Source organism: Silurus aristotelis (assembly GCF_946808225.1).
Source record: "Silurus aristotelis genome assembly, chromosome: 2".
NCBI classification, from domain to species: domain Eukaryota; kingdom Metazoa; phylum Chordata; class Actinopteri; order Siluriformes; family Siluridae; genus Silurus; species Silurus aristotelis.
In genome coordinates, this window is record NC_139575.1 from 20,320,058 (window position 1) to 20,347,944 (window position 27,887).

The 27,887-nt window shown below is 39.9% G+C and overlaps 1 protein-coding gene and 1 long non-coding RNA gene across 10 annotated transcripts; one reads left to right on the top strand and one right to left on the bottom strand.

Moving 5' to 3' along the window:
* On the bottom strand, positions 1 to 27,820 carry setd5 (SET domain containing 5). 9 transcript variants are annotated; one of them, XM_083527889.1, is made up of 25 exons: positions 25,178 to 27,820; positions 14,249 to 14,509; positions 13,554 to 13,656; positions 12,818 to 13,059; positions 12,410 to 12,468; positions 12,097 to 12,284; positions 11,951 to 11,989; positions 11,552 to 11,797; positions 11,320 to 11,468; positions 10,966 to 11,083; positions 10,722 to 10,831; positions 10,343 to 10,592; positions 10,071 to 10,115; positions 9,268 to 9,492; positions 8,840 to 9,184; positions 8,295 to 8,540; positions 8,033 to 8,144; positions 7,677 to 7,936; positions 5,810 to 5,866; positions 5,215 to 5,694; positions 4,506 to 4,598; positions 3,160 to 3,434; positions 2,930 to 3,075; positions 2,724 to 2,821; positions 1 to 2,595 (listed from the first exon to the last, which is right to left on the bottom strand). In XM_083527889.1, the coding sequence occupies exons 2-25, from the start codon at positions 14,317 to 14,319 to the stop codon at positions 2,020 to 2,022; spliced, it is 4,533 nt and encodes a 1,510-aa protein (XP_083384015.1). In that variant the 5' UTR covers positions 14,320 to 14,509; positions 25,178 to 27,820; the 3' UTR covers positions 1 to 2,019. The 9 variants fall into 9 exon arrangements, with proteins under 9 accessions (XP_083384015.1, XP_083384013.1, XP_083384014.1 ...); XM_083527887.1 differs by having other exon boundaries at positions 10,032 to 10,115; XM_083527888.1 differs by having other exon boundaries at positions 12,818 to 13,089.
* Positions 14,894 to 15,913, top strand: LOC310719129. The gene is made up of 2 exons (XR_014531369.1): positions 14,894 to 15,216; positions 15,268 to 15,913. It is a non-coding gene; the product is annotated as an uncharacterized lncRNA (long non-coding RNA).
* Positions 27,821 to 27,887: the final 67 nt, after the last annotated feature.

The window sequence follows — 27,887 nt, forward strand, 5'->3', positions numbered from 1 at the left end:
TATATTGTCATGACTATTTTATTATCAAAAGACATTACATATCTTCTGCTTATTGTCTTTTAAAGGAGTGGGATGGGTCCAAACTTGTGTAAAAAATAAAAGGTTTGAAACATGTGCAGTTTTTGATGGAACGTCCACACTTTCACCTGTTAATCCAACCCAAAAGAAAAAAAAATATCATGCGGCAAATTTAGTGTACTATATTTTCTTGGAACAGTATATAACACAATTTATGCAAGTACACGTGATCATACATAAATGTTTTCTTGCTTGTTAACTTTTTTTCCTTTGTAATTAAGGTGCTGGTCATTTCTGGTCATAAAATCTTTTTTTCTTTTGAAGTCTTCTGTGAAAAGACAAAACATTCATGTTAATCAGTGAGTACCCTTGAGTCTTTTCCTAAATGGGGAGAAAGAACTCTGGCAGAAAATGCCAAAGGTCAAAATGTATCTCAAAGGCTGATCAAATGAACCTGTTCATTACCCCATCTCCTGCAAGGTCCTTTAACTGAGGGAGGAGGGGAAAAAAACAAACCAACAAAAAGTTGTTTCAGTTGATTTCTCAGTCACTGTAGATTTAGTCCATCTTGAGTCCACCCAACAGACATCCAAGACAAAAACTACAGTTCCCAAGATACAACAGTGGCATCCATTGCATTTGTTTTGAAATTCAGTTCCAATCTGTCATCATGGCACAACTGGGTGACCTCACCAATTGTGAATATCAGACAGACAAAAGAAGTACAGCATTCTGTATTTAAAAAAAAAAAAAAAAAAAAAAAAAAAAAGACATCTGAAAGCAGCACTTTGCATGTAAAATACTTATGAGACCCCAGCAGCTATCTTTTCCACTTTTCATTATTTGTCTTTTTTGCCCTAATCAAACCATCCAGCCACACCTCCCTTTCTCCTTCCTTGAGTGGTGTATGGAATGCAAGGATTGGTCAAAGGGAGAGAAAAATAAATTCTCAACAATATGAAAATAACAAAAATCCTGCAGGATTCAACAACTGTAAGGGGGAATAAATCCTATAACGGAGTAAAAACAATATTTCTGCAGCTTACTTTTTTTTCTTTTCTTTTTCAAAATAGTCCCGTGCATTTCTAGTAACCAAAGCAACATTTACTAGAACCCAGTTTTAAAAATGAAAATAAAACCAGTCCCATATGACAGCTATACATTAGAACAAACTGTTAATGGACATGTTACTGGGTTTCAGACAACCCTAAAGTCAGTTCACACAAAGACTGAGCTAACTGCAGCACCATAAGATCTGTGTTTGTCAAGTATTACAGAATGAGTCTATACAAAAGAAAAATGGATGCCAAGGGATGCAGCTAAAAACCTAGTGACAGATGACAGACTAAATGGAATGATAAGGAAGAAGCGAGACTAAGTGATTGAATTTTACCTAGATTCGTTCACATGGGTATATAAGAAACTCTTTGCTTGAAGAAATTCAGCTGTCAATGAATGATATAGCAGAGTGACTTGATTTTAACAAGTGAGCAAAATGAATTAAAAGAGCACCAAATGTCCCAACTGATCTAACAATTTCAACCTGGCTGCAGAGTATCAGCACTGATCTATTTCAGCATAGGTGTATGATTCAATTTTTTTACCTACTAATGTAAATTAAGCACGAGTGTTAAATTTGAAGTTACATATGATTTAACTCTTGCTCTCCCCCCCCCCCCCCTTACTAGTTTTATTACTTTCAATGACTTGCAGGTTTATAATGAAATCCACGACAGACTACTTAGAGAATGCAGAAATGCAGGATTTTTGGTGAAAGAAAAAAAGAAAAACAATAAAGATAAAGAAAGTAAGAGGCGATCATTACAAGAGGCTGAGTCCATACTCCTCTGATGTCTGTACATCAAGTACCCTCCCCTAACCCAGTACTTATCCACAGGTTTAGTTGAGGAGGGTAACACACACACACACACACACACACACACACACACACACACACACACACACTCATACATGCTCTCAAATACAAACACACAAAAAGTCCTAGTAGGTCCCAGAATGTGTCCGAACACCTGAACCCTGCATAGGGGGCTGCTGTAAATGCCGCTGTGGGTAGTGCTGTGCTCCACTGGCTGAGAGAAGCCTGCTGGCCTGCAGCACTGAGGGACTGGGGCTGCCTGCTTTTAGGTTTCGCACTGTGGGTGACTGGGTTGTTCTGAACGCGTGAGAGGCCTGGCTGCTAATGGCAGTGCAGCTGTCCGAGTGGCCCTGGCCTCTGGAGGACACACTCATAGACCCTGAAAGACTGTTGTTTAACAGGCTGGCTTTAAGATGGCTGTCTGGGTAGAGATGCGACAGTTCCATCCCTCCTGTTCTACTAGGATGGTTTAAAGTGCCCCCTGTATGCCTGGAGTCCACTAGAGGGGGTCCGGAGGAGAGCACATCTTGGGCTAGAGAAGCAGGTGTCCCCAGTCGGGAAGGATGGTAGCCCTGTACTACTGATGAAGAGGATGGTGAAGGAGAGGAACTGAAGGAGGGGTGAAAAGGAGAAGAGCCACTTTGCTGGTGATAGGTGGAGTTTTCCAGATGTAGATCAGACTCTGCCAAATGGGGCTGCACCTAGGCAATGCCAAAGATTTTAGAGAAGGCCAAAACACATGCACATAGAAAGTAAACATTTATAACACACAAAAAAATTTTTTATATGCTGTACTGAACAAAGTAAAAACATCCAATAACAGTTCTACCTGGTGTTGGTGTACAGATGGGCTGTAACTCTGAGGGCTTCTCATTGGGGAAGCCAAAGTTGAGCTCTGGAGAGCATATCTATCCTCTTCCATTCCGTCTGTCCGTGCAAACACACAATTACAACTATTTAACAGATACACAAAACTGCACATTCACACAGTAAACAAGATTTGTAGGCAATAAAAAATAAGATTTGGTTCTATACCTATATCTTTGTCTCGGTTACTACCGTGCTCATTAGGTCCACCTTCGGGCTTTTGAAGGATCCGGTCCATCTTTATATTGCCCCTCAGAACACGCTCTAGAACTCCTTGCCCTTCCCTTAATCTCTCCACTGATGTTGGCACCATCCTAAAACACAAACATTGCATCAACTTATCTTTATTCACAGTACAAAATATACATTTTGAGTCGTAAATGTACAGATATTCTTACCAATGGCTCGGTGTCTGTGAGTGATTCCCTATGGTGGTGCTGAGATCAGGAGGACTGACCTCCTCTATTTGTGGGAATGGCTGATGGGCTGGAGAAGAAAAGGAGCTGTGTGGGGAGGCGGGTGGCTGCAGCAGTGAGCGCGGCCCAACGGGGGATTCAGCAGTTTGGCACAGCAAGCCAGTGCGCACAGGGGTACCAATGGTGCCGCCAGCAGAGCACACGGGCTCAGGTTCCCGTGTACCCTGTTTTCTTTTTCGATATTCCAGCAAAGATACCTAAGAAATAAAAATGAATGAATATAAATACAATATAAAAAAAGTATTTATATACTTTTGCAGTCCTCTGACTCAGTCCACATCTGAGTCAGAGGACTGCATGTCACACACACACATGCACAATAAATGAACAAAATATCCTGGATGTAACAATGGCACCATCCACAGACTCGATGAAAATAAGAATGAGAATGGTAGAACATGCAGTATTAACCAGCACTTTGTTTGTTATATTCAACAATAATCTGCTTACAATCTTTTTTTTATGGATGTCACAGAACGCAACATTTCTCCTGTTTGTTTAGTTTCACACAAGCACAATGGCAAAATTTATGAACATTCTCAGCATATATGATCAACATATACTCAGTAGGGATGCACCGAAATGTTCTAAGACAAATTTGAATTTCAGTTAAATGTCTATTTTTCATGATCATTAACAAAATGTGTGAAAATACAACCATTTACATCATTTTTTTATACCATTTCAAGGTTTCCACTGAAGCAAGAACAGGTTTTAAAATGCATTTTAAATTTCATTTTCCAACAACATCCAATAAGCAGCACAAAGATTTGCATTAGCAACTGACAAAACCTCTAATGAGATGTACGTTTCTGTTTTATTGGTGTGATTAAAATAGTTGTGTATTGCGTGTTCCTTTGTGCTTTATTTAAATATGTGCCATAGAGAAAAAACAAATAAACAAACAATAAAATGTATCAATGCAACATTACAAAAATGTTTTTATGCAAATACAACATAAATGAAAATGATACATTTCGGTCCTGAACTTCAGTAAGGCCAAGGTTTTTATTTTTTTATTTCAGTGCATCACCAAAAATAAACACTAAAAAGAAAAATCATAAAAATTTGAATAAAAACTTAGAGTGCACAAGTACATTTTTAACACAAATGATGCACATGTTGCTATGTTTGTAAAAGAAACAATATGTAATGGCTTTATGCGTGTTAAACGGGTTTTGGGCAGTACAGGTAAGGTGTACTGTATGCTTATGCAAACAATATCCACATGCACACTTCTAGATGGAGGCCATGTATTTAATATTCACCATATTCTGCCCTGGCTTGAATTCACGCCTTACAGTTAGTGCCTGGTAACTAGGCAAGCCTGGCAGCTGACTAACGCCACTTCCCATGGCCCTCTGCCTTGAAAAAAGTGAAGAAGAAAAGACTTTGCAATAGTTTTTGAGGAACATGTAATGGAACGAGAGAAGGTATGATGGGAACAGGGAGAGAGAAAGAGGGAAAAAGTGTCCTGATTTGGTGCTCACACACAGAGACAAGACATCACTTTGTGATTGATGCAGTGTCAAAGAAATATCTGTCTAGGCTTTGGTTTTTTTAAGCTTAGTCAGTACAAATGACTTATTTCATTTGTCTTCAGATGAAGAAGAACTTTATTTGTGGTTTCTTCTTCCTAAATAGTTCCATTGTCACTAATATGGAATATGATCTGTGCCAATCTGTGCCAGGATTCAGCAAGGTTCTGAACTGACAGTACAATGTGTCAACGTTCAATGCTCTTTATTGATTATATGTTAATATCAAGTAAATTGTCTTAGACTGCAAATTTCATAATTTAATGAGCTCAGCAGCAGTGGAGTAGCAAAAAGCCAGTACAAATAAGTCTTGTTAAATGTACTTCAATACTCAGTAGAGGGTGGCATATGCAGTGTCGTTTAAATTTGTATGTAATTCATATGTTAAATAATCAAAAACAATTTGACATAAAAGACAATTGGAATTAGGATGACTTGCCTTCTTCTTCTGTGGTGGGTTGCTGGTATGAGGTGGTGTACCACTCCCAAACTGAGGCTCAGGGTAGGGTGAAAAGGAACCAGACCCTGGCTCGGTCATTAAGCCCTGGCCACTCACAGAACTGAAGTAGGATTCAGCAGGAGAAAAGCTGCCTTCTGACTGGGAATGCCTTCTGTCAGTCACAGGACCAGTGGTCAGGTTGGCATTGAGAGGAGAGCAGGTGTAGATGAGGTTGAACTCTGTCCTAAAGACCTGCTCTCGAACCTGTGCCTCATTTGGGCGTGAGCCCAATGAGGAGTCACTGGCATTAGATACAGGGGCTGGTGTGAGACACACACCATCTCCAGAGCCAGACAGAGATTCTGCTCCAGTCAGGGGAAAGTCGTCAGATGGGGGAGCTGGACTGCCAAGAGCTGATGTCACGGAAAGTTCAGGAAAGGTGGTGATCCGTGGTGTATCAAAGTCTGGTCGCAAACAGGGCTGGAGAGAGTTACAGAGGTTGTCAAACAAGAACACAAAGGAGTCACTTGGTCTATTCAACACCCATACACACACACTCACACACACACACAATAGGCTCAAATGTCTGTCGTACCTCAGGAGAAAGAGACTCTGGTCTGTGTACAGGAGATGCCTCAGGAGATGAGATATTCTATAAAGGTTGAGCACAGTTGATTATTTATTCCATTCTACTGCTACAGTCACAAAAAATACAGTTACTTAACACCACAGAGATCATAAAAAGATTTTCTAACAAAGAACAGTACAGTCTTTATTTAACAAAATCACTAGCTGCTAATTTTGTATAGAATACATGATCACAAAAGACAACAACTTTGTATGAGAACGTGAAGAAAAGAAAACCTTAGTCAATGAGGCTTTATATATATATATATATATATATATATATATATATATATATACATATATATAAATAAATGTTTGTAGTGTTGTATATATTATATTGTATATATTATACATAATACACACACAGAGTACATACATACATTATACAGTGAGGAAAATAAGTATTTGAACACTCTGCTATTTTGCAAGTTCTCCCACTTAGAAATCATGGAGGGGTCTGAAATTGTCATCGTAGGTGCATGTCCACTGTGAGAGACATAATCTAAAAATCACAATGTATGATTTTTTAACTATTTATTTGTATGATACAGCTGCAAATAAGTATTTGAACACCTGAGAAAGTCAATGTTAATATTTGGTACAGTAGCTTTTGTTTGCAATTACAGAGGTCAAACGTTTCCTGTAGTTTTTCACCAGGTTTGCACACACTGCAGGAGGGATTTTGGCCCACTCCTCCACACAGATCTTCTTTAGATCAGTCAGGTTTCTGGCCTGTTGCTGAGAAACACGGAGTTTAAGCTCCCTCCAAAGATTCTCTATTGGGTTTAGGTCTGGAGACTGGCTAGGCCACGCCAGAACCTTGATATGCTTCTTACAGAGCCACTCCTTGGTTATCCTGGCTGTGTGCTTCGGGTCATTGTCATGTTGGAAGACCCAGCCTTGACCCATCTTCAATGCTCTAACTTTGTCGTGTTTAGCTTCTTCCATTTTCTAATGATTGCTCCAACAGTGGACCTTTTTTCACCAAGCTGCTTGTCAATTTCCCTGTAGCCCTTTCCAGCCTTGTGGAGGTGTACAATTTTGTCTCTAGTGTCTTTGGACAGCTCTTTGGTCTTGGCCATGTTAGTAGTTGGATTCTTACTGATTGTATGGGGAGGACAGGTGTCTTTATGCAGCTAACGACCTCAAACAGGTGCATGTAATTTAGGATAATAAATGTAGTGGAGGTGGACATTTTAAAGGCAGACTAACAGGTCTTTGAGGGTCAGAATTCTAGCTGATAGACAGGTGTTCAAATACTTATTTGCAGCTGTATCATACAAATAAATAGTTTAAAAATCATATATTGTGATTTCTGGATTTAATTTTTTTTTTTTTTTCAGATTATGTCTCTCACAGTGGACATGCACCTACGATGACAATTTCAGACCCCTCCATGATTTCTAAGTGGGAGAACTTGCAAAATAGCAGGGTGTTCAAATACTTATTTTCCTCACTGTATATATGTGTGTAGGACTGCTGCTATCGATTATTTTAGTAATTGAGTATTCTAATGATTATTACATTGATTGATTGAGCAATCGGATAAAAAATACTTTTTCTTTATGAGCACAAATCTTCACAATCTTTCCAGAAGAGTGGAAAGAATTATAAGAGCAAATTGAGACTAAATGTGGAATGTGATGCTCAAAAAGCACATACTGTACTTATATACCAGTATAGGTGTGTGTAATAAATATAAATTATTATTATTTTTTTTTTTTTACACATATACACAGTACATTAAGTGAAAACTGTGTTGTGCCATACTCACTCAATTTTGAACACAAATTGAAACAGAAAATACCTCTGAAAAGATGTTCTTGCGTTCTTACCTCAAACTGTAGAGGTGTATTGCACCGGCTGGCAGGAAGAGATGGGAGTGGGGAGTATGGTGGCACACCACCATTCTGTCTCTCTTCCTCGGCTCCTAAATACAGCGAGCAGGAAGAGAGGAGAGGGTGCAGCAAGCTCACAGGGGGCTCAGATGGCAGTGGAGGTGTGATGGGGGATAAAGGACGAAGCAAATGATCAGAGGGTTGCACCATTTCTGGTGCATACTTCGACTTCCTCTTTTTAAAAGGTGCCAGTAACTCTGAGAGAAGAAAAGTGAAGTCAGTAAAACTGGACACAATATGATTCTTAAAATATCTAATGAACAAAACCTCTTTGTTTTTTTGGTTTTAATTACCAGATCTGGAGGTGGTGCTGCTGCTGTTGCTTTGGTGTGAAGAGTTGGACTCTGTTCCATCCTCCATGGAAAGAGACGACATGCTCTCATCCTGTGCCTGCTTTATCCACCTCTACAAAATGGAAGTAAAAAGTACTCTATAGTCAGTAGCAGAAGACAGTTGGATACTATTCATTTATCAACTACGAAACAATACACCAAAGGCTTAGATTATTTTGCAAACACTATGATTTCTGAAACCTCTGTCTAAAATCTCACTAACTTTCTTGCAGGAGCCGTAAGCGGGATCAACGACAAGAGGTCGGCGACGTCTCTCTGGGTTAAATGGGGAGCCGAAGCGAATGTAGTGTTTGGGGTTGGTACAAATGAGGGATGAGTGTGAGAGGCCTGGCAGCATGTTGAGTGTAGTAGCCAGCACAGTGGGGTCTGTGGTGATGCGCAGGGGCCGCTCAGTCGGCTCCTCAACACGATCTGGGGCTTTGTCATTTAGCCATTCCGTCACCAGATACTAAAAGGGGGGTTGGGGGGGGGGGGGGGCATTATTATTACACAGATCAATAAACTTAAAAATAAAAGGATTCATAACTTTTTTTTTAAAAAGCAACCGTCATGATTATTTAACAGTGAAAATGTCTTTGTGCATAACAAGCTGTATTATAAGTTATTTAATTATAAGTAATTAATATCATAATTTGCAAGGAGATCGAATGTGAACTGTTGTCTAATTTCTTGGGTTATAATTTTGAACACATTGGAAGTGACCAGAATCAGAACAGTTTAAATAGTTCTTAAAAATTTAATCCACACCTTTTTAGTTTTGGGACATCTCAGGCCTGCCTTACTGCTTAGTGCTGTGGATGAGACTCCATAGCTTTCTCCATCCTGAAGCTGTCCAATTCCCAGAGCTCCGTCCCCAGGCCCCAGCTCACCTGTACCAGCTGCGGTGCCTCCCTCTTCCCCACCTGCTGATCCGGCCTCTGCTGCCTGTTGTGCTAGAAGAGCCTGCCTCTGGCGGCGTGCCCGCTGGGCAGAGCTCGCCCGATTGCGAGAAATGCGACTTTTGGGCCGCGGTTTGGGACGTGCTGGGGGAGGTTTTGGAGCAGCAAGATTTGCAGATGTTTGCTTTTCTGACTCAGCCGTTGCCACTGGGTCCTTAAAGAGAAAAATCAAGAGAAAAACGATGAGTAAATAAAAATGGGCAAAACAGAAGAGATAGCAAAAGAGCATAAACTCACTGTTGCAAAAGATGTGCGACGTGTGCTAACTCCTCCAATCAACCCTGCATTTTGACCTGGGTTAGCCCCTGTGGGAGAGGAGGCTCCACCTTCCTCAGGCCCCAGACCTTCCTGTTTGAGGTCATCAAGCCCGGCACGTTCTGTACACTGAGAAACACGCTTCCTCCGCCTTTCCAAATTCTCAAACACATGCATGATGGCCTCTGCTTTCCGGTCTTCTCGAGACTGCAGTAGAGGTTGGACAGGTAAATCATTTAAATCATAGCAACATTAGCTACACGCAAAACAAAAACAAAAGTCCTCTTCTATTCAAGACTAAATTGGCCAAATTTAATAAGCAATGTACTAAATATAGTAAACAAAGAAATTACATTTACTGAAGGAAGGAAATAGGACTAAACACCCTGAATGGCATCATTCACACATTGGGGCTATTTAGTTAAATCCATTCATCCACCAATCAACATAATTTGAAAGGGCAGGAGGAATGCAGATACTCCAAAATTCACGAAAGTCATGACGGCACCAGAGTGAGGTGGCAATGCTGTTTATCCACTAGGCTGCTGAAAATTGTATTATGGATGATTTTTGGGGAGGAACATTAACAAAAATACTGGAAAAGGTAATTAGGCCATAAAAAGATATGAAGATTTTAACAATTAGATTTAAATTGTATCAATTTTTCTATATTAATTTTAGTAAGAATTCTTTTTTGTTTCCCCATGGTAAAATTTGTCCTACATAGTCTTTTTTGGCCTCCTTACCCGTCTACTATTAGGAATGGGTGTTCCTGTTTCATCTACCTCATCTTGGCCCTCCTCTTGCTTCACACCGTCTATCAGACCCTCCTGTAGAGTCGAAGAAAATCATCTCAAAAAGGATACAATATACTCGTTGACACTTTGACAATTAAGGCAATATATAATTTTTTTAAATCACTTTTTACACTAACAAAATCAAATATCTGTCTGTGCAGCAATAGAATTAGTTTAATCCAAAAGCAAACATTGCTATTAAGGTTATCAGGGTCTGAAAGATAAACGTCTATATCTCATCACATCAGCATGACACCTACCTCAGCTTCACTGGTTCCATGGTCCCCGTGTTCGTCCAGGAGCTGATTGCTATCATCAGACACGCTCCCAACTACCCCACTTCCCTCTAACTCTTTTCGCCGTGCCCGCCTTCTGCGAGTCTCAGCCCCGGGCAGAGAAGGAAGTGGGTTCTGCGGTGGGGGTAGTAGCGCCTCAGATGGGTTTTGATTATGCTTCTGCACAGGACAGTTCTGATTGCCTTTATGGCATGCGCAGTCCACCTTGTAGTTACTAGCAAAAGAGATACGAAAGTATTAATACAAATGTGTCCGTCTATTTTAAATTTAATACTTCAAAATTCCAAATACAACCTATAGCAAAAATTTTAAGAAATGGATATTGTAAACTTTCCATACTGACCAGCTGTTAAATTCGTAATCAAAGCCAATTGTGACCTCGGAATCTTTGGAGATTTGAGTAACTGCGTAAATACACAGGTGAATCATCCCCTCTGCGATCATATGACGCACCTGAATGTGTATAAGAAAGTAATTAGTCAGGAAAAATTTTATTAAGCAAGTTATATATTTCTAGAAATAATATTTTAAAAACATTCTATATCAGTAAACCTGTCTAACATGTCACCCCTTAACTATGTACTCACCTCAGCATTGGGTGTACAGGATCTCCGGATGAAGCGAGCATCATTGCCAAATGTCCGTGCGTCTACACACATTTCTACCTCATTAAACTTAGAGTAGAACAGGACAAAAGGGTAGGGCCTAAAATGCACACAAACACACAGCCATTAAATTGTTTATAAATAGCCAGGTCAATTATAATAAAAATATAACTCATTATTAAATTGTACATGGTAAACCACTTAAAAGGCTAAAAAAAAAAACATTTAACATTTAAAAACAGACATTAGAGTTAAAGTAAAAGTAATAATTTTCATCGATGCCTACAAGTGAAACAATTACGCATATGGTTATCATTTAAATTTTAGTTCACTCACTTTTTAAAGAAGTGCCCATTGACCTCAAACTGTTGTTTGAGCATGACTTTGCCTCTGTACTCAATGATGAGTGTGTCAGGCTCCAGGTCCCGTGCTGCTCGCAGGATTTTCCTGTGTTTCTGCACTCGTGTTACACGACCCAGCTGTAACTACACATATAAATGTATGTTAGGTTGTTAAAACTAGTTTAGTGCATGCAAATCTGTTTTTTACTCCATGAAAATGACTGTACCTGCATCTGAGAGCTCAACACAGTGTTGTTGCAGGCCAGCTCTGTGCGGTTGATGGTGTCCATAGCGAGGGTTGCTGGGTTTGGAGAGCTCTTGGTGGCAGAGTGATGGAGCTGGAGAAGTGTTTGAACATCAGCACTGTACTGATTGGTCTGAGCCTCTTCATACTGATCTGTCCACTGACGAATACGCGTCTCCCAGCCTTCAGCCGTGTTCTCATCCAACACGCTCGCTTCACTGGTGGAGTTCTATTTAAAAAGGGAAGACAGAAATGGCAAACTTTTATGTTTCATTCTACAAATCATTTTGGATAGAATATTTTAAAAAAAATTATAATAATGTAAAAACATTGCGCCATTTGCATGTGTTAGCAGGTAAACATTACCGAATGAAGTTCTCACCTTCATCCTTAAGGATTTTCTAGAGCCTTCTCTAAAGGCCTGTAGAATAATACATAGTTTAGATCAATGTAAGCATATAACATATGGTTTAGAATACTGGATAATCCCACCAATGTTAGCAGTAATGCATATGTGCTTGTATATACCTTGACTTTCTTGGCTTTAGGGGCGGCTCGTGTTTTCTCCGTGCTCTTCTTCCTCTTCTTGGCTTTGCTGCGTTTGACTCTGTTAACAGTGAGGGTGATGCTGGTGGGTGTGTGCTGAGTGGCTGTGTATGACACTGTAGCAGCTGAGACCTCCTCATCTCCACTCTCTGTAGCACTGCTTTCTCCTACTATAAAGACAAATATTTCCACATACATCCACATACTGAACATACCATTAGAAGAGTAAAGTTGCAAAATATTGACAATGCCACACTTCAACTTCTTGTGCAAGTCTGTGCATCTCATTACCTACCTGACACATTGTCTGTTTTCCGGCGCTGGCCATCCAGTCCTTTCCTCCTGTCCAGACCCCTGTACACAACACACTAGTAAGACCTACAGAAACACTAGTAAGACCTACACACTAGTAAGGCCTACAGCTGCATTGCAATAGTTGCACCAAATGGTGCACCATAATGGTTAACAAATATATATGGCTATCTGAATAAACTTAGTTGCGTGTCACTTCACTTGAGTTCTAGCAAACAACAAAAAACAAATTTGTTGAGTGGTTTTTACCAAAATTGCTTTTGTCCACTCATTTCACCCAATAAAATTAAAAATAAGCCCTCATCTTCCAATTTTATATTTCATGTGGTAAGTTTTCTCAGGTTGTTACATATATTTTTGGTGACAATTATCACCACTTCACTGCTCTTACCTGCAGCTCTCGCATTTTATGAGGTAGCGATCTGACGTCAGGCGGCACTGGCACCAGCCTGATGGCACGGCACCCTCTTCCTCCGACGAGCTGTCGCTGTCGGCCGAGTTGTCAGGGTCGTTGGTGTGGAAACGGGATCGGGGACGGCCAAGAGCGCCATTGAGCTCCAGGCGAGGAATGATGGTCTGGGAGAGTGGGGAGGCAGGAGGGGTAGGAGGGGGTGGCGCTCCATAGTTATGATCCTGACAACACACAATGGAAGACTGTTGCATCTTCAAACAATGGTGTTCAGGTATCAGAGAGAGAGAGAGAGAGAGAGAGAGAGAGAGAGCGAGAGAGAGAGAGAGAGAGAGCGAGAGAGAGAGAGAGAGAGAGAGAGAAGACACAGAAGAAGGAAGAAGGGGAAGCAAGGAGGTGGGAATGAAAAATAAAAGGTGGCATTCAAAAATCATGCAAGATTTAGTAGTTGCAGTATGGTATATAAGCATGGCTGGAAAAACTATGCAGTATTTCCAGAGTAATTAAAATGAGCTTATTGCGTTATAATTATAGAATGGATCATAAACCAGTGCTTCAGAAAACACAATTGCAATCAGCGTGAAAACACAACAGTCTGTATACTTTTTTAATACAAGCTAAAGGATAGCACACAATATAAGCTGGATTACACATAATACACATCTACTTTTTGCTTCACTATCACTTATACACATGCCATGCAAGTAGAGCGACTCACAGCATAGGGCAGGCCCCGGTATCCATGATTCTGTGCACTCTCACAGCTGTGGTTTGAGTAGGTCTTCTCATTCACTGCAGGACTCGCTTCCACTGACTCAGGACTGAGAGGGAGAATAAAAAACAGTAAAATATAAAACGCCGAAATCAGCAACAAAATTGGGAAACCTTTGCAAAGCTGACCACTAGGTGGCAATGGCACATAAACATGCAAGAGGCTTTCCACTCTATTTCAAACAATAATGGTTTGCTGTTTCTGCATAACCATACACATTATTAGCACCTTTTGTATTACAAGCATTCATGGCAGTGTTTGACAGAAAGACACTAATGTCATAAGGATGTATAAACCCGACAAATTATTATAAACAGGTGGTGTCTGTATTACTGCACTTATAGCGAGTAACGAAGATCAATTCTCACAATTCTACTAAACTAGGTTAACAGTTACTCATTATTTAATAATATTTTACTGCTGTCACGGATGAAATTAGGCTGAATTTAAACATAACAAATTAGTAAAAATCTTTATTACATGGCAAAAAATATGATCAACAAAGTTGTCCGTTACATGATTACAATATTTACAATGGTGGTGGTGGTGGTGGTGGTGGTGGTGGTGGTGGTGATGTTGGGGGGGGGGGGGGAATCAGCTAAAGTCTTTTAAACGTTAGCAAAAACAGATGCAGTACTCACTCTGATCCGGCGGCCATGTCTGTGTAAGGTGTCTCAGGTGTGGTGACTCCCAGTGCGATTGCTATGCTCATGACTTCAAGCACAGCGCCGCAAGGGAGGGGGGAAAGGGGGAAGGGGGGGGGAATAGGGATGGAGGGACAGGGGGAAAGGAGAGGAGGGGGGAGGGAAGAGGGAATCACGAAATCCGGATGGCAGAGACAGTCCACTCCTGAGGTGGCGTGCTGCAATGCCACTCACAGCACCTGACACACATCAGGAGACCTAGAGAACAAGTAACACAGTCTGAGTTACAAGTGTAGTTCTATATCCCTAATAAATTTGGGCGGCAACTGAGTGATAGTTTGATAAATATTGATCAACCATCATGGCAATAATGTAACTAATGTAACAAACTAATAAAAGGTCGCCATTTGTACATTTTCTTTTTGGTTCTACACAATTTTTCACACACTTTTTCTGTGTGTGAGACCAGTGGTCTTGAGTAATGAGAGATGGTCTCAGATGCAGCTGCCCTGTTTTAGGCAGCCTGACCTGCCTCGTATTCATTTTATTTTTCTTTCTTTGTGTCTTATTTTTTAGTGCCTGCTTTACTGCAGCATATTTATTTATTTTTGGGGATTGACTCCCATCAACTTCAATGTGAATGAATATGATTCTATTCTTTAATTCAAAACCTAATGTTAACAAGGGTTCATCCACCTTCTCGGTTATCAAGCATTCTCGATCTTTTGTAAAATGATGTGGCATTGATCACACTGTATAACTTATCAATAATGAAATTCTTTGCCAACTATTTTTATTGCTGAATCGTCTGAATGTTGCTGATTAATTGTTGCAGCCTTAAATTAAATAGCTTCCTACATGCATGTTATTATTTAGAGGATAGCCTTCAATTAAGTTATATGTTTAAGTCACAAGACTCCATACAAGAAACATTTTAACCCTGATTGTCACACTTTTGAAATGTGGTGCTTGTACTTGATTACATATGACTTTTGTTTACACGATCAGATCACGAGACACATTTGCTCACAGTGGCACCTCAAACAAGTGATTCTGATCCCATAAACAAAGGGAATACTAAATAACTGTCAAGAGACAGATAGCAAACAGGGTAGACAATTTGAGAATTAAATCTACAGAAATGTAAACATCCAGTATCCTTGTAACTTATGAAATGCTGAACACGTTGATGTGAAAAAAATGCAGAAAAGCTGCAAACAAACAAGTAAGTATAAAAGCTAACAATTGAAATGCTAATTGTTTACTGTAAAATACAAACCAAATACCATAACTAAACAGATGCACACAGTTATTCAGGTACAATACACATGTACACACAGGGGCAAAAACAATGATGCAGTATCTCTTCTATACAGAAGGGGGCAATACATGAACGATGCATTTGAACGGTTGTTGGTCAAAGTGAGGTTTAAACTTCAACATGCTCCAAATCTTAATGAGTAGGATTCAGGAATCATGAATTGTCCAACCAGTCAAACCTCTGTCGCCACAATTTGTGCTAGATCACGTTTACAACTTTTGAAGAACACATTTCCTACAGTGTCAATACAATATACAAAAAGGTTAAAAATGAGCTTAAGCTAATAAGAACAGTGAAATGACACATCAGGAATCTGTTATCTCAATAAAAAAAAAAAAGAATAGAAAATCACTGCATGATGACCTCATTATACTCAAACCAATAACCCATAAACTTCCAGGAACAATTACTCATGCAAAAGTTACAGCCATGTGAAACACAACCAGTCCAACCCAAACTGTCTTTAAGTTTGTACTTGATGCAGACATTTTTCACCTCTAATCAGGAAACATCTTAGCAGCCAAATGAATGGTGTTCAGAAACATGTCCCCATAGATACAGTTGCTAACGGTCCATAGATACGGTAGACAAGGCCTGTGTGAAGTGAACACAACCTCAAATAGAAGCCAATAAGATCATCCCTACTTGTCTTTCAGTCTACCATTTAACTGTTCAAATAGTACCACTAACAAGTTGTCATTACAGTGACTGCTCAAGCCTGAGCTTGGATTTACAGGTCGAATCTTGTAAAACAAACTATAAATAGTTTCTTCAGTAAAAACTGAATACGTCATTTTCAATTCTGGAGGAAAAGAAAAGCCTTTGTTCACTTCTGGCCAAATAAAGTTAATAATTTTCAAATATAATCCTTGTTGCACAGTAGGATAGTTATAACAAATGATTAAAAATGAAGTCAAATATTCCTATCTGGGTTCCTGGGGTGACATTTTTCACTTAAAGTAACACTCCATATTCTTATGATTTCCTGCTAAAATACTTCTGATGCATGTCAGCTACTGGTGTGGATTTTTAAGCACGTTTGCCATTTCAATTGATGCACTGACACAGATGAATAAAATACTTATTTGCTAAGCTATTCCATACATCTTAGTGAGATAAACATATTTAGGAAGACTCCTTCCTCTTAACATTCGAATGAAGAAGAATTGTTTCCATGTTCAAAATTATATTATATATAAAACGTAAAATGATCAAAGAATTAAAATCTTTCTCAACAGCTCATTGTGAAAACATGCTGAATAAGCAATACCTATAAAAACAAAATCTGCAAAACAAATTCGAAACAGCTAAATGATTTGAAATCTGCCACACTTACCCCAGCTCCAGTTACCCATCATGCAATTCTAAATATCTATTTAGAGACAGAATGTGAGATCATGTGAACATAAAGACAACGTAAAGGCTACGTGTTTTTTGTTTCTTCACGAGGAGAAATTGTTCTCGTCAAGATTTGAAGAAACTAAATGAAGCATTTCTGAATGACAAAATACAAATGAGTATAAAAGTAACAACCATGTAACGACCTCTTCTGTCTGCCTTAATGTCTATCTCATTTTCATGTTTCACACAGAGTCTCTCCTGAAAGCCAGTTTCAGATTACTGTCAGCCCCTGCCTAACACACACACACACACACACACACACACACACACACACACCTCAAGAGGCCATTTTGGGAATGAGACAATGCCTATGTTTCAAAACAGCTACCTTTTTACGATACACTTAAACCAAGCAATACAGTCTAGTAAAGGGGTTGCTAAGGTTTTTGGTTCAGTGGATGCCATTGTATGTTTTTAGTTACGCCCTATTATATGCAGATTTTGTGTCTGATATTAACAGCATTTTTGGCACACAGTTAAATACAAGTAACCATATTAGGATTAAAAACTGTCTCAAGTCCCTACATTGGACAAATTTTAGCAAGACAAAGCGGACATAAAACAGGGCTAAGCAGAATCGTGGAAAATCTATTCCTGGAGAGTTTTTTCTGTGAACTTGCATCCAATTTTTAAATAAAGCAAAACCAGAAGTAACATGAAAGACTTCTCCAAAACCTGCAACAATTAAATGTTAAATATTTACAAACAGGTTACAACTTTTTCATATGAACTTTAACAATTAAACTGATCCAAAACAGACTTGCAGGAAACCTATACTTGTCTCATTTCATTAAAACCAATGGGGTCATTATTAAACCCGTTTGTTGTCTTAAACCTGGAAATTATCATCGACCCCACACTGGGGCTCTCACAAAAATACAATTAAAAAGGGAACTATTTCCACCTCGTTCACCCACTGCTCACATTTGCTACTTGACAAAAAGTAAATAATGCTACAATTTTTGCACATGCTTTTATTACCAGCCAACTACATGAAAGATTGGATGAAAATATTTTTACTGGTCAAAAACCATGCAGCAGCTTCAGTTTAAAATCAGCAGCCTGATCCAAAAACTACATGTGTGACAAGTTTCGTTCCATATCAAATATAAACTCCTGTTTACGACAGAGCAAGATATATATATATATAGATTTATACGTTAGTTTCTCCCAACACCAATATATTTACTCACAGAAAATAGTGCTCATTTTTGTCCCCAGTTTTCCCCAGTCAGGTCTTTCTTTTTAACTTTATATCACACTGCATCAATGTTCTAATTCCTCTTTTAATGCAAAAACTGACATTTTTTTGTTCTTCCTTGTTGCTCTTTAATAAGCATTTGCTCCAAAGTAAACAGGATTAGATTTGGATTGGTGTCATTCCGATCCAAGGATAAAAAACAGACAATGTTCGCATCCAACACATTGCACCCATCTGTTGTAAAGGTCACATTTTGGAAGCCGCAACACATGCTGCATATACATCAAGGGTGTATAGGCTTAAATAGAACACGTGCTTAATAAATGTGTTCATTTAAACCTGGTAAACCTGTTGTTGAGCCAGAACCTATTAAACATAGTTTCCCCGGCTGTGAACCATTACCTGGTTTTCATGGTAGTCAGGTTTCACTTATATTTTGAACTGAACATTAAAAACAAACTCGTTTACTGAGCTGTAGGATAATGGGACAACCAGAAACGTCTCTTTCTAAATCTTCATGCTTTTTGTTTGAAGTTTTAATAAATGCGGATAGGTTGTCTTTCAAACTGGCAATTCTCATCCATCCCAACTTGCAACCCGACAGTTACAAGAATAAAGGAGTTAATAAAAATAAACTAATGAACAACCTGTATGCAACCTGAAAGAAAAGAGGGTTGGGGTTCATGCTTAAGCACCCCACAATGCAGCAGGCTTGAACCCACGACGTTCTAATCGGTAGCCGAGAGCTTTAATCTCTGAACCACTACCATTACAATAGTAGGGTAGTAGGGGAAGTAGTCATAGTCATGTTTTCTCTGTTTTATTCTCGCTCAAACATCTCCATATATATGTTGTCCTTGCCCTTCCTAATTAAATTACCAAGCATTTTTAAATACATGTTTGACCCACAGCTTGGACTGACATGGAGTTGACAACAATGTTTTAGTTTTAATGTAAGGATGTGAACGTATTAGTTTGGACATTAAATGTGGGGGTTTGCTTTTGAACTTTCCTCTTAACAGCAAAAATCCAAAAACCCATTTTGTAATTACATTTGAACCATATCTCAAAATGTGTACAAATGCAATTGCTGGTATTTGCTAATTTAAAAATGGGCATTTTGGAAAAAAAAGTGGGGCCATTATCAAAATAATAACATATTTCCCCCCTTATGTTGGCCAAGTAAAGACATGGGAGAGTGAGAAACACGATAAATAATGACAGCAGTACACTACAGTAATACAGGCAAGCTGCACCATTAAAACACATCAAATTCCCTAATAAAAAAAACACAGTGCACAACCTAGCTCTAATATCTAGCCTAACACACACACACACACACGGATGACATCATCTCTCCCTGCACAGAAAGGGGATGGAAACAAGACAACCCACACACTAAGCCAGACAAGCCCTACCCCCTACCCCAAATTCCACTGTAACATCCTACCCTGTCTGCACTCTCCTTCTCTGTCCTTATGGTTCTTGGAACAAGAAAAACTCAATTTCTGCACATGCACATTGTCTGTTACATCACTGCTCGATTTCTGCACGTTCATGTAGAGTTACTAACGTTACTTTTATGACTAAATAAGATCACCTGCCCCCAGAGACAAAACACGCTAATGTGATTTAACTCATTTTAATTCTATTAGATTCGGTTCACTGGGGTGCTGCTTGCATGGCAGTCAACACGCAGCACCCATATAATGTCCGCCACGCTAAGGTTTATTTTTCCCTACAATACAAAAACAACCAAAAGGGAAATAATGTTCTGGACCCCTTTCAGTGGCCCTAGCTACAAGACAAACATTTTGCCCATTCTCTCAAACCAATTAGTAACTTAAGAATTACAAACCTCCTCAGTTCGAACACAAAACAGTCACCTGAGCACAAATGATGACATCAGTCTTTCCACATCACCGACTTGTTCAAACACAAACAAGCTTCTTGCTATCTGGGCAGCCATTTTGCCTCAGGGAACAATGAATAATGTTTCCGTGTTTGACACAGTAGAAAGTAATAAAAAAGGCAAAGGCAATACGATTTCAACACTCTGGTCAGCATAGAGACTGTATGATTGTAAGATTTTTCCTTACATATTGCTATTATAAGATACAGAATATTGAAACAATGAGCAAGTCTCCTTCCTAAACCCCTTTATATACACACACACACACACACAAGTCCATATTACCTTAAATAGCACAACTGTGATTGAGTAATAAAATTGTTCTCTCACTGGCATTTGCTCAATACCATTTACAGATTAGTTAAGGTGCACACAATTAAAAAGATTTTAACATGTTTGCATTCCATGTGATGACAACACCCTTTAAGTCAATACGTTTTGCACAATGACTGGCTATTTACTCTAATAAAAGAACAGTCTGCTTGGCTCTTGGCTCACTATAACCAAAGAAATGAAAGAATATCAAAACAATTAGGAAAACAAACATTATTTCAGCGAAAGCAAAACAGAGTATCGAAAAATATAAAAGAAACATAAAGTGACTGTTTTTTTTCTCCTGTGATAATTGTTAAGCCACGATGGCAGAATTTTCCATTTCAGCCTACTGTTCATTAGACTGCACCCAAGGCAAATAAGAGGATGAGGGATGCAAACTGTCCAATGATTTTCTTTTCCCACCCTCTCAAAAATGTTCGCTCTTCACTGCACAGCGGAGCACAGCCATGAAAACACCACCCCCACCAATCTTAAAGCACAAACATATGTGTGCACAGAGTCCAATCTAAGGACATGGCTCTTATGATTGGCTGAGAAAATCGGAAACTGCTCCAATCCTGAAAAGAAGAGCGGCAGGCGTCACACATCCAAGTTTTAACCCGATTGTATTGCATGGCACAGCTGTAAACATGTTCAGATTTTTCTATTGAGCTCCACAACCAAAAAATGTATTGAACATATATAAGCTTATGAAGACAATAAAAAAAAACATGCTCAACCATATGACGAATCTGACTCACCCTTTTCTTTACACAGCCTGTTGTTTTTTTGTTTGTTTGTTTGTTTATAAAAAAAATAATAATTTGGCCTCAAATCATCCTAATTAGGCTGGAAAACAGTCTTTCATGTCCTGCTCTTTTTTAAATGATAAGAGGCTTAAGTGTAAATAATTAGTAAAGGGGCTCTGTGGATCCTGTTATCAAGGATCTACTTGTGATTTCCCTCATCTCTTTTCCAGCCCTCACCCCATCCTCTGAGCAGAAATCCTGTGTTTAAGTGGCCCTTGTTTCAAACACAGGCTGAGTACAGACTGATAGGGGTAGCTAAGAAAACACTGGTTTCATGTTTAGCGTTTTCTCTCTGCATCCCAGAAGCTTCACAATGAAACGGTAAAAACGTTACAAAATGACGTTGTATGTCAGACCCATGACCTTACATTATTTCCTACAATTTTTTTCCACAACATGAACATACAAAAATTCATTCATGCACAACACTTGTATATTACACAAGGCAGTCAAACATGAGCCAAACACAAGATACCTAATGCAGATAAGAGTCGTGCAGTGCATTTTGCGATCTGGAATAACATGACGATCAGTTGTGCATTTATTTGGAGCGACTTTTCCCACATTCACAACATATTTATAGATTCATCCTCAAAAGATGTGTTTTATGTGGATTGAAACAGTGTTATTTTGAACATAATGACAACTAAGCATTCAAATTATTCACGAGTAGTGTTAGTTGAAAGGTAGCGAACAATCAAACTGAATAAATGTTTCTTCTTTTATCCTGTACAATTTTACTATTTCATGAGCTTTTGGTCTATATTATAGCAATGAAATGTCTCACAGAAATAACAGGAAGCAGCTCAAGCACGCAAACAAAAGTGTGCAGAAGCAACAGAAACGAGTGAGAGAACAAGGGAATAGGAGTGAGAACGTGAAAGAACTGAAAACTGTCTGCTCTCACTGAACATTCCTTCAGATCATCATGTTTCAGTGCAGAGAGGGAAAAAAAAATGAGGCCCACTTTTGGGGCAACAACAGATACACATAAACTCAGAGCAATCTAAGCTATGGGTAATATTCAAAAGCCTTTTTCTTTGAAAAACTGTCAAAAATGTTTCACTTTTGGTTTGCCGTCATAACCCAAGTACTGTGTAAATGATTAAAACTCACCAAATGAATCATTGTGGGGGGAAAAAAGTTTGTAACCTTTATTGACGGGAACACCTGCCCCCAAATACCCTTTCGACAAGAGGTCATTATCCTGAAAGCCGAATGACCTTGGTAGTTTGAACTATTTGTTTAATAAAGTAGCAGAGCTAGTGTAAAATACATGCATGTTAAATTGACCCATCTGGGTTTCTTATTGAATTGTATAGACAGGGTGTGGGAGTTCATTTAAAATAATAATAATAATAATCAAATCTAGACACAAATTTAGTGAGAAACACCAAAATATTGGGCTCTTTTAGACAGTCGAGTTTAATGGCGAGTCTTGATTTGCTTAGTGGTAAGCGTGTTTGTGCTTTTGCTCTGACTGCTTAATCTTTTGAAACTTCACAAAGCATTGTGGTTGACTGAGATAAGTTATGTGAGTGTGGCTTGGAGCTCAAATTACACATAGTTAAAGGTGGCCAGAAAGGCAGAGAGACTAAAATAACAGAGAAACGTATTCAGAAAATGCATGGTCTAGAATGCGCTCTCTCTCACACACACACAAAACTGAATAATAGACAGTCTGGCTGTTAGCATACAGCAGTTATAACCAGTGGACACTACTACGGTATACATTTTTCATTTACACTTCATATGACTACCCACGCTAACTCTACTATGACACACTGTTCAGCTCTTGCTGCTGTTTGGGGCACGTTCAAGCGTATTGTGGAACCACTTCCCAATTTAACGCAACTGTATTTGCCAACAAGGCGTTAGAGGAAAATGGGAAACCCTCGCTCCTGTATTTGACCAGTGTCTAATGCCCTAATGTCCTCCCTTCTCAAGTGCTGTCTAACTACAATGGCGGTGTGCAGATGTTTGCAGGGCTCGGGAGACACGTTATTTTGGTTGTGTAACAGTAACAAAAAATATATTTCAGGCACTGTTCTGGACACCTTTTTGTTCACGGTCAAGGAAAGCAGGGGTCCTGATAATGAGCTAATAAAGTAGCTAGTAGCCAGGCTGGCATGAAACCACTCACCCATCTAGAGGGTGTATTTATTATCTGCGAGATTCCTGCTAACATACTGTATGTGTGTTTTTACACCAGTGGAAAAGAAAAACCCGACGTGATGTTTTTAATACACTAATACCAATGTTTAGATCGAGGATTTTCTCAGACAAAACACGGTGTTTGGTCGACGGATTCGTTTCAAATAGCAGCAAGGCGATTTATTTTTTTTTTCTCCCTGAAACTCGCGAAAAAAAAAAATGTGAATGAAAGTAATAATTAAACGGGAAATTCCCCGCTGGACGGAAAGAGCGGCAGCAAATCGTTAGCCAGCCATTGCAGCCAGACACCCCCCTCTCTCTCTCTCTCTCTCTCTCCTGTCGCTTCGACTCACTTGTTGTTGAAATAAAAATGGAGGCTAAAAAAGGAAACGCGAGCTCCCCTCAGAAATACCACCCATTTCTCATGGCCGCCGAACAGCTTGGGGGGTTGGTTCACGGGGGAGGTGGGGTTGAGAAAAGCAAGTCACCCTTCAAAGAGTTGGCGAGAGAGAGAGAGAGAAAGTTCACCATAACACACCGAAAAAAAACCCTACGAGTCTCTTTAACTAGCACCAAAACTTCAGAAAAGCCAACCTGAAAACGGGTTAGGAGTGCACGGATCCAGCACTGGCACGAGCACCAAGGCGACATGATCAATACTTCCGGAAATGATTATGCAACAAATACAATGAAATGTCCACAAATGAGTGTTTGAATAAAACCTAAAAAGAGATAACACTAATTTGTGGCAGAAATATATATATATATATATATATATATATATATATATATATATATATATATATATTATATATATAAAGAGTGCTAAAAACAAAATAAGGCAGCACTTTGGGGAAAACACACACATGCTTCATAAAATACCTTTTTCTCCACACGTTTCAACCCATCACCAAGACTCCCAAGTGGAAATACAGTTGTGTGTACTGTATTTCTCCTGACCTGGACGCTCAGTTTAATATCTCACCAGCCTTACAAACTCCTTGAACATGAACCATGATCAGGAGGAAACACCAGTGGGGGATCAACTATGACCCAGAATATCAACCCATATGCTCAGGGTTGTCGTTCCTTGGCTTTTACAAAGCACACGGTGCGGCGGAAAACGGGGTAAAAAAAAAAAAAAACAGCCCAAATTAAGTGTTACAACGCTGATCCACATGAGTCCTTCGAGCAAAGAATGAGCCAGCATTCTCCATCCAGCTAACCTAGCCAAACTGCCCAATCTCACAGCTAGCTACTTTACTGAAGCATAAAAAAAAATACACGTTTAATGATCAATATCGCCGTAATAACACACACACACACACAAACACACACTTCACCGTTCATCAAGTGAGCCTGGTGTTGTAAACATGGTGTGTCGATCCAACAAAAATGGCTAATAAGCGCATAATTACTACAAACAGCAAATGTTTACATCGCCAGCTCCTGTGGAAAATATGCAGGTCTCGCAGCACAAGGAACTGGTCGTAATATTGTGAATATATGACTGTAACCAACAATTTACTAGCCTACTAGCTAAGTGGCTAACTTGGAGAGACCTGAAACATTGGGTCTATTTTGGAAAAAAAAAACGTTTGCACTGATATTCCACAAATTGTCACTGTTCATCTCAAACATCTCAGAAGACTCTATAAATCTTTAACACACACACACACACGCATTGAGGTAAGATAGAAAGCTAGCATAGCTAGCTATAGAGAGCTGCCAAGTTATGCTGCAACTTTTGCCTTTAGTCATCCATAACATGCTAATATCTGTAAAATGCCCATAATAAAACATGTACACTTACCCAGTCCTTCATTCCAGCTCAGTTCGGATTAAATATCCTATTGAGGTAACTGGCTGTATCTAAATATTCCAACATCAAAACGCATCAGACTGCGAGGCCTCTTCTTATGACCTCGGCTTTTCCTGCGAGCCTTAAGCCGAGAGGCAGCTCCCTCTCCCGGGGTCCCTTCCAAACTTCTCACTGTCCCTCACGCACTGGGTGAAAGTTTCATACCCTTTTCTGATTGGGTCATAGTACTTCCTTCAAGTGTTATTTTGAATCCCGGCTGGTTGCATCCAATTATAATGTTGTTTAATAATAATGATAGTCGATATTTATTTGGGGTAGGTACAGCTCTGTGTGTTACAAGGCTGTGATTCTAGCTCAGGTCCTGAACATTTGCAGTGGCGCCCATCCCCCTCCTCACCGGCATCGACCGCGGCTGCCAGCGAAACTGACACACAACCATAACACGGGGTTTCCGCGCGCCTCGAGCAGGGGCTCAACAACGGGGCGTGCCCAGCGCCGGAGTGCAGCCCGCTGAATTCCTATTGGTCTGAAATGCTGTCAATCTTTTTGACCGAGCAAACGCAAAGATGTGATTGGACGAGCGATGTGAAACGTGTTCGCTGATCAGGACGGGGCAGGACTTCGCTTTTGGGAGGGGTGGAAAGCGTAGTCAGCTTCTGCACCGCTCGGTGAGAGGGTGGACGGAGTGAATATAACGCAGACGACGAGAAAAGACTCAGTAGCTTTAAACGGATACTCGAGAGAAGTTAAAATTGAGGATATTATGGGAACAGTGGTCACGTTATCACATTTACACACGACGCGGAATTTGCAATTGCTTTCATTAAGGGATTATACTTTTTTCTTGTATTCTTTGTAATCTAAGCCTATTCAGCGCTACAGGGAATAACCCTCAGCTTGGGTTAGCCATATAGCAGCTGTTTGTCCAAAGCACGGGGTCTCCGGGGCCCCCATACCAGGGACTACGACATTAGAGGTAGGGTCAGCCCCACCTTAACCCCGCTATGAATGGAACATAAAGTGTCGGTCTTTATTGGACCTGGCATAGGATTGGACACAGATATCGACTTGTCTATACATTTACTGCCTGTGTTCACTTCATACAAGGGCAACAACTTTTCCGTTCAGACGCAGCAGGTTTTGGTTCTTTCAAAAAATAAATCGATTCGAATTCATACACCATTTTTGGATATATTAAAGTTTCGATTCTAATCCGTGTCTGGGTTTTTTGTGTGTGTGTGTGCGTGCCAATTGTGAAAAAATAACCCACTCGACCGGTATAACCTGCACAATCTTTCAACCATGAGAACGTGTTTGATTCGGAGCGAGACACGGCTGTAAATTGTCACTATGTGAATGAGTCGCAGGAGAATATGCGATTGGCCTGGTATTCCTGTCCCGGGTCACGTGGTGCGAGAGGCGCGCACTGATTGGCTGCGAGAGTTTCGTTCACGTCAGTTGTTGCAGTGACTTCTGAAGAAATGCGGGTACACCGAGGCAGGAAGGACGTGTACTGTACTCAATCTGATCTGAGGATTCAGGCTCGTTTTACTTACATGAATCCCCTCAAAAAAAGTTATTTAAGACGCGAGTGATTTTACACTTCAGTGAAAAAGATCCATTTAACTTCTGCATAATCTAAACAGGGTGATGATTTATAATAAATTGATAAATTTGATGGGAATTTCTACTCAGTAATCCTGTAATCATGTGGGATTAACTATATTAAGGATATTAAACATGTGACGTCATTCAGGGTCAAAACGGGGCTTTTTGCCAGCAGGGGGGATTTCTCAAAAAAAAAAAAAATAAAGTACAGCGCCTATTTGTTTTGCTGTGAAAAACGTCTTGTGAAAAAAATGCAAGGTAATGCTGGCTCCTGTTGAACTCCTTCATGGAAAGCGGTGTAGAACCGCACCTTAAAGGAAGAGCTCGTGACCGGAGTAACCGCCATGTTGGCTGAGCAGAGCTGCACGTAACCTCCGAGCTCCACCAGGCCCGCCATAAAAGCAGCTTCACGGCTGGATGCTCACATCTCCATACAAATACAGACGCTTTATAAGGGGAAACGATTTCGTTTTCACATATAGATAAACCCAGTCGATCATTATAAAAGCCTGGCGAATTTGTTTTTTCCATGACACAGGAGGACGTGTATCCTGAGCTGGGAGTTATGAGTTTAAGAAGCGATCTGACCAATCACAGACTTCCACGTCAGCACAAAAGGGCGCCTCGTCCCCGCTCAGGTCACAACCCCCCTCCCCTCTCCAATACCAGGTCGAGCACGTGACTGTTCGCTCGTTTCCCAGACCGAGACTCGCCCGATACAATGCTCCTATTGTACCGCCGCTCCACAGTGCTCAAATTCAGGTCACGTGACAGCTGGCCGACAGAACGCTAAGTCACCGGAAGTGTGAAAGGAGGGGAAAAAAATTAATAATGAACGCGATTGTTTCCTCACGAGATGTTACGCGACAACACATTTCGCAACACAGTACATTGTACATTCTGTCGCAATTCTTCATATCGAGCGAGACTTTTTACTGACCTCCGATAAACCGAGGCGCGTATTTAAATAAAAACAAATGGCGGCCTGTAAGTTATATACGCTTACAGTAATGGCGACTGTCACGTTGTGAGATGATGTTGCAAGGGCCGCCATTTAATTACATTTTAGTGGCCAAGTTTTTTTTACGTGGTG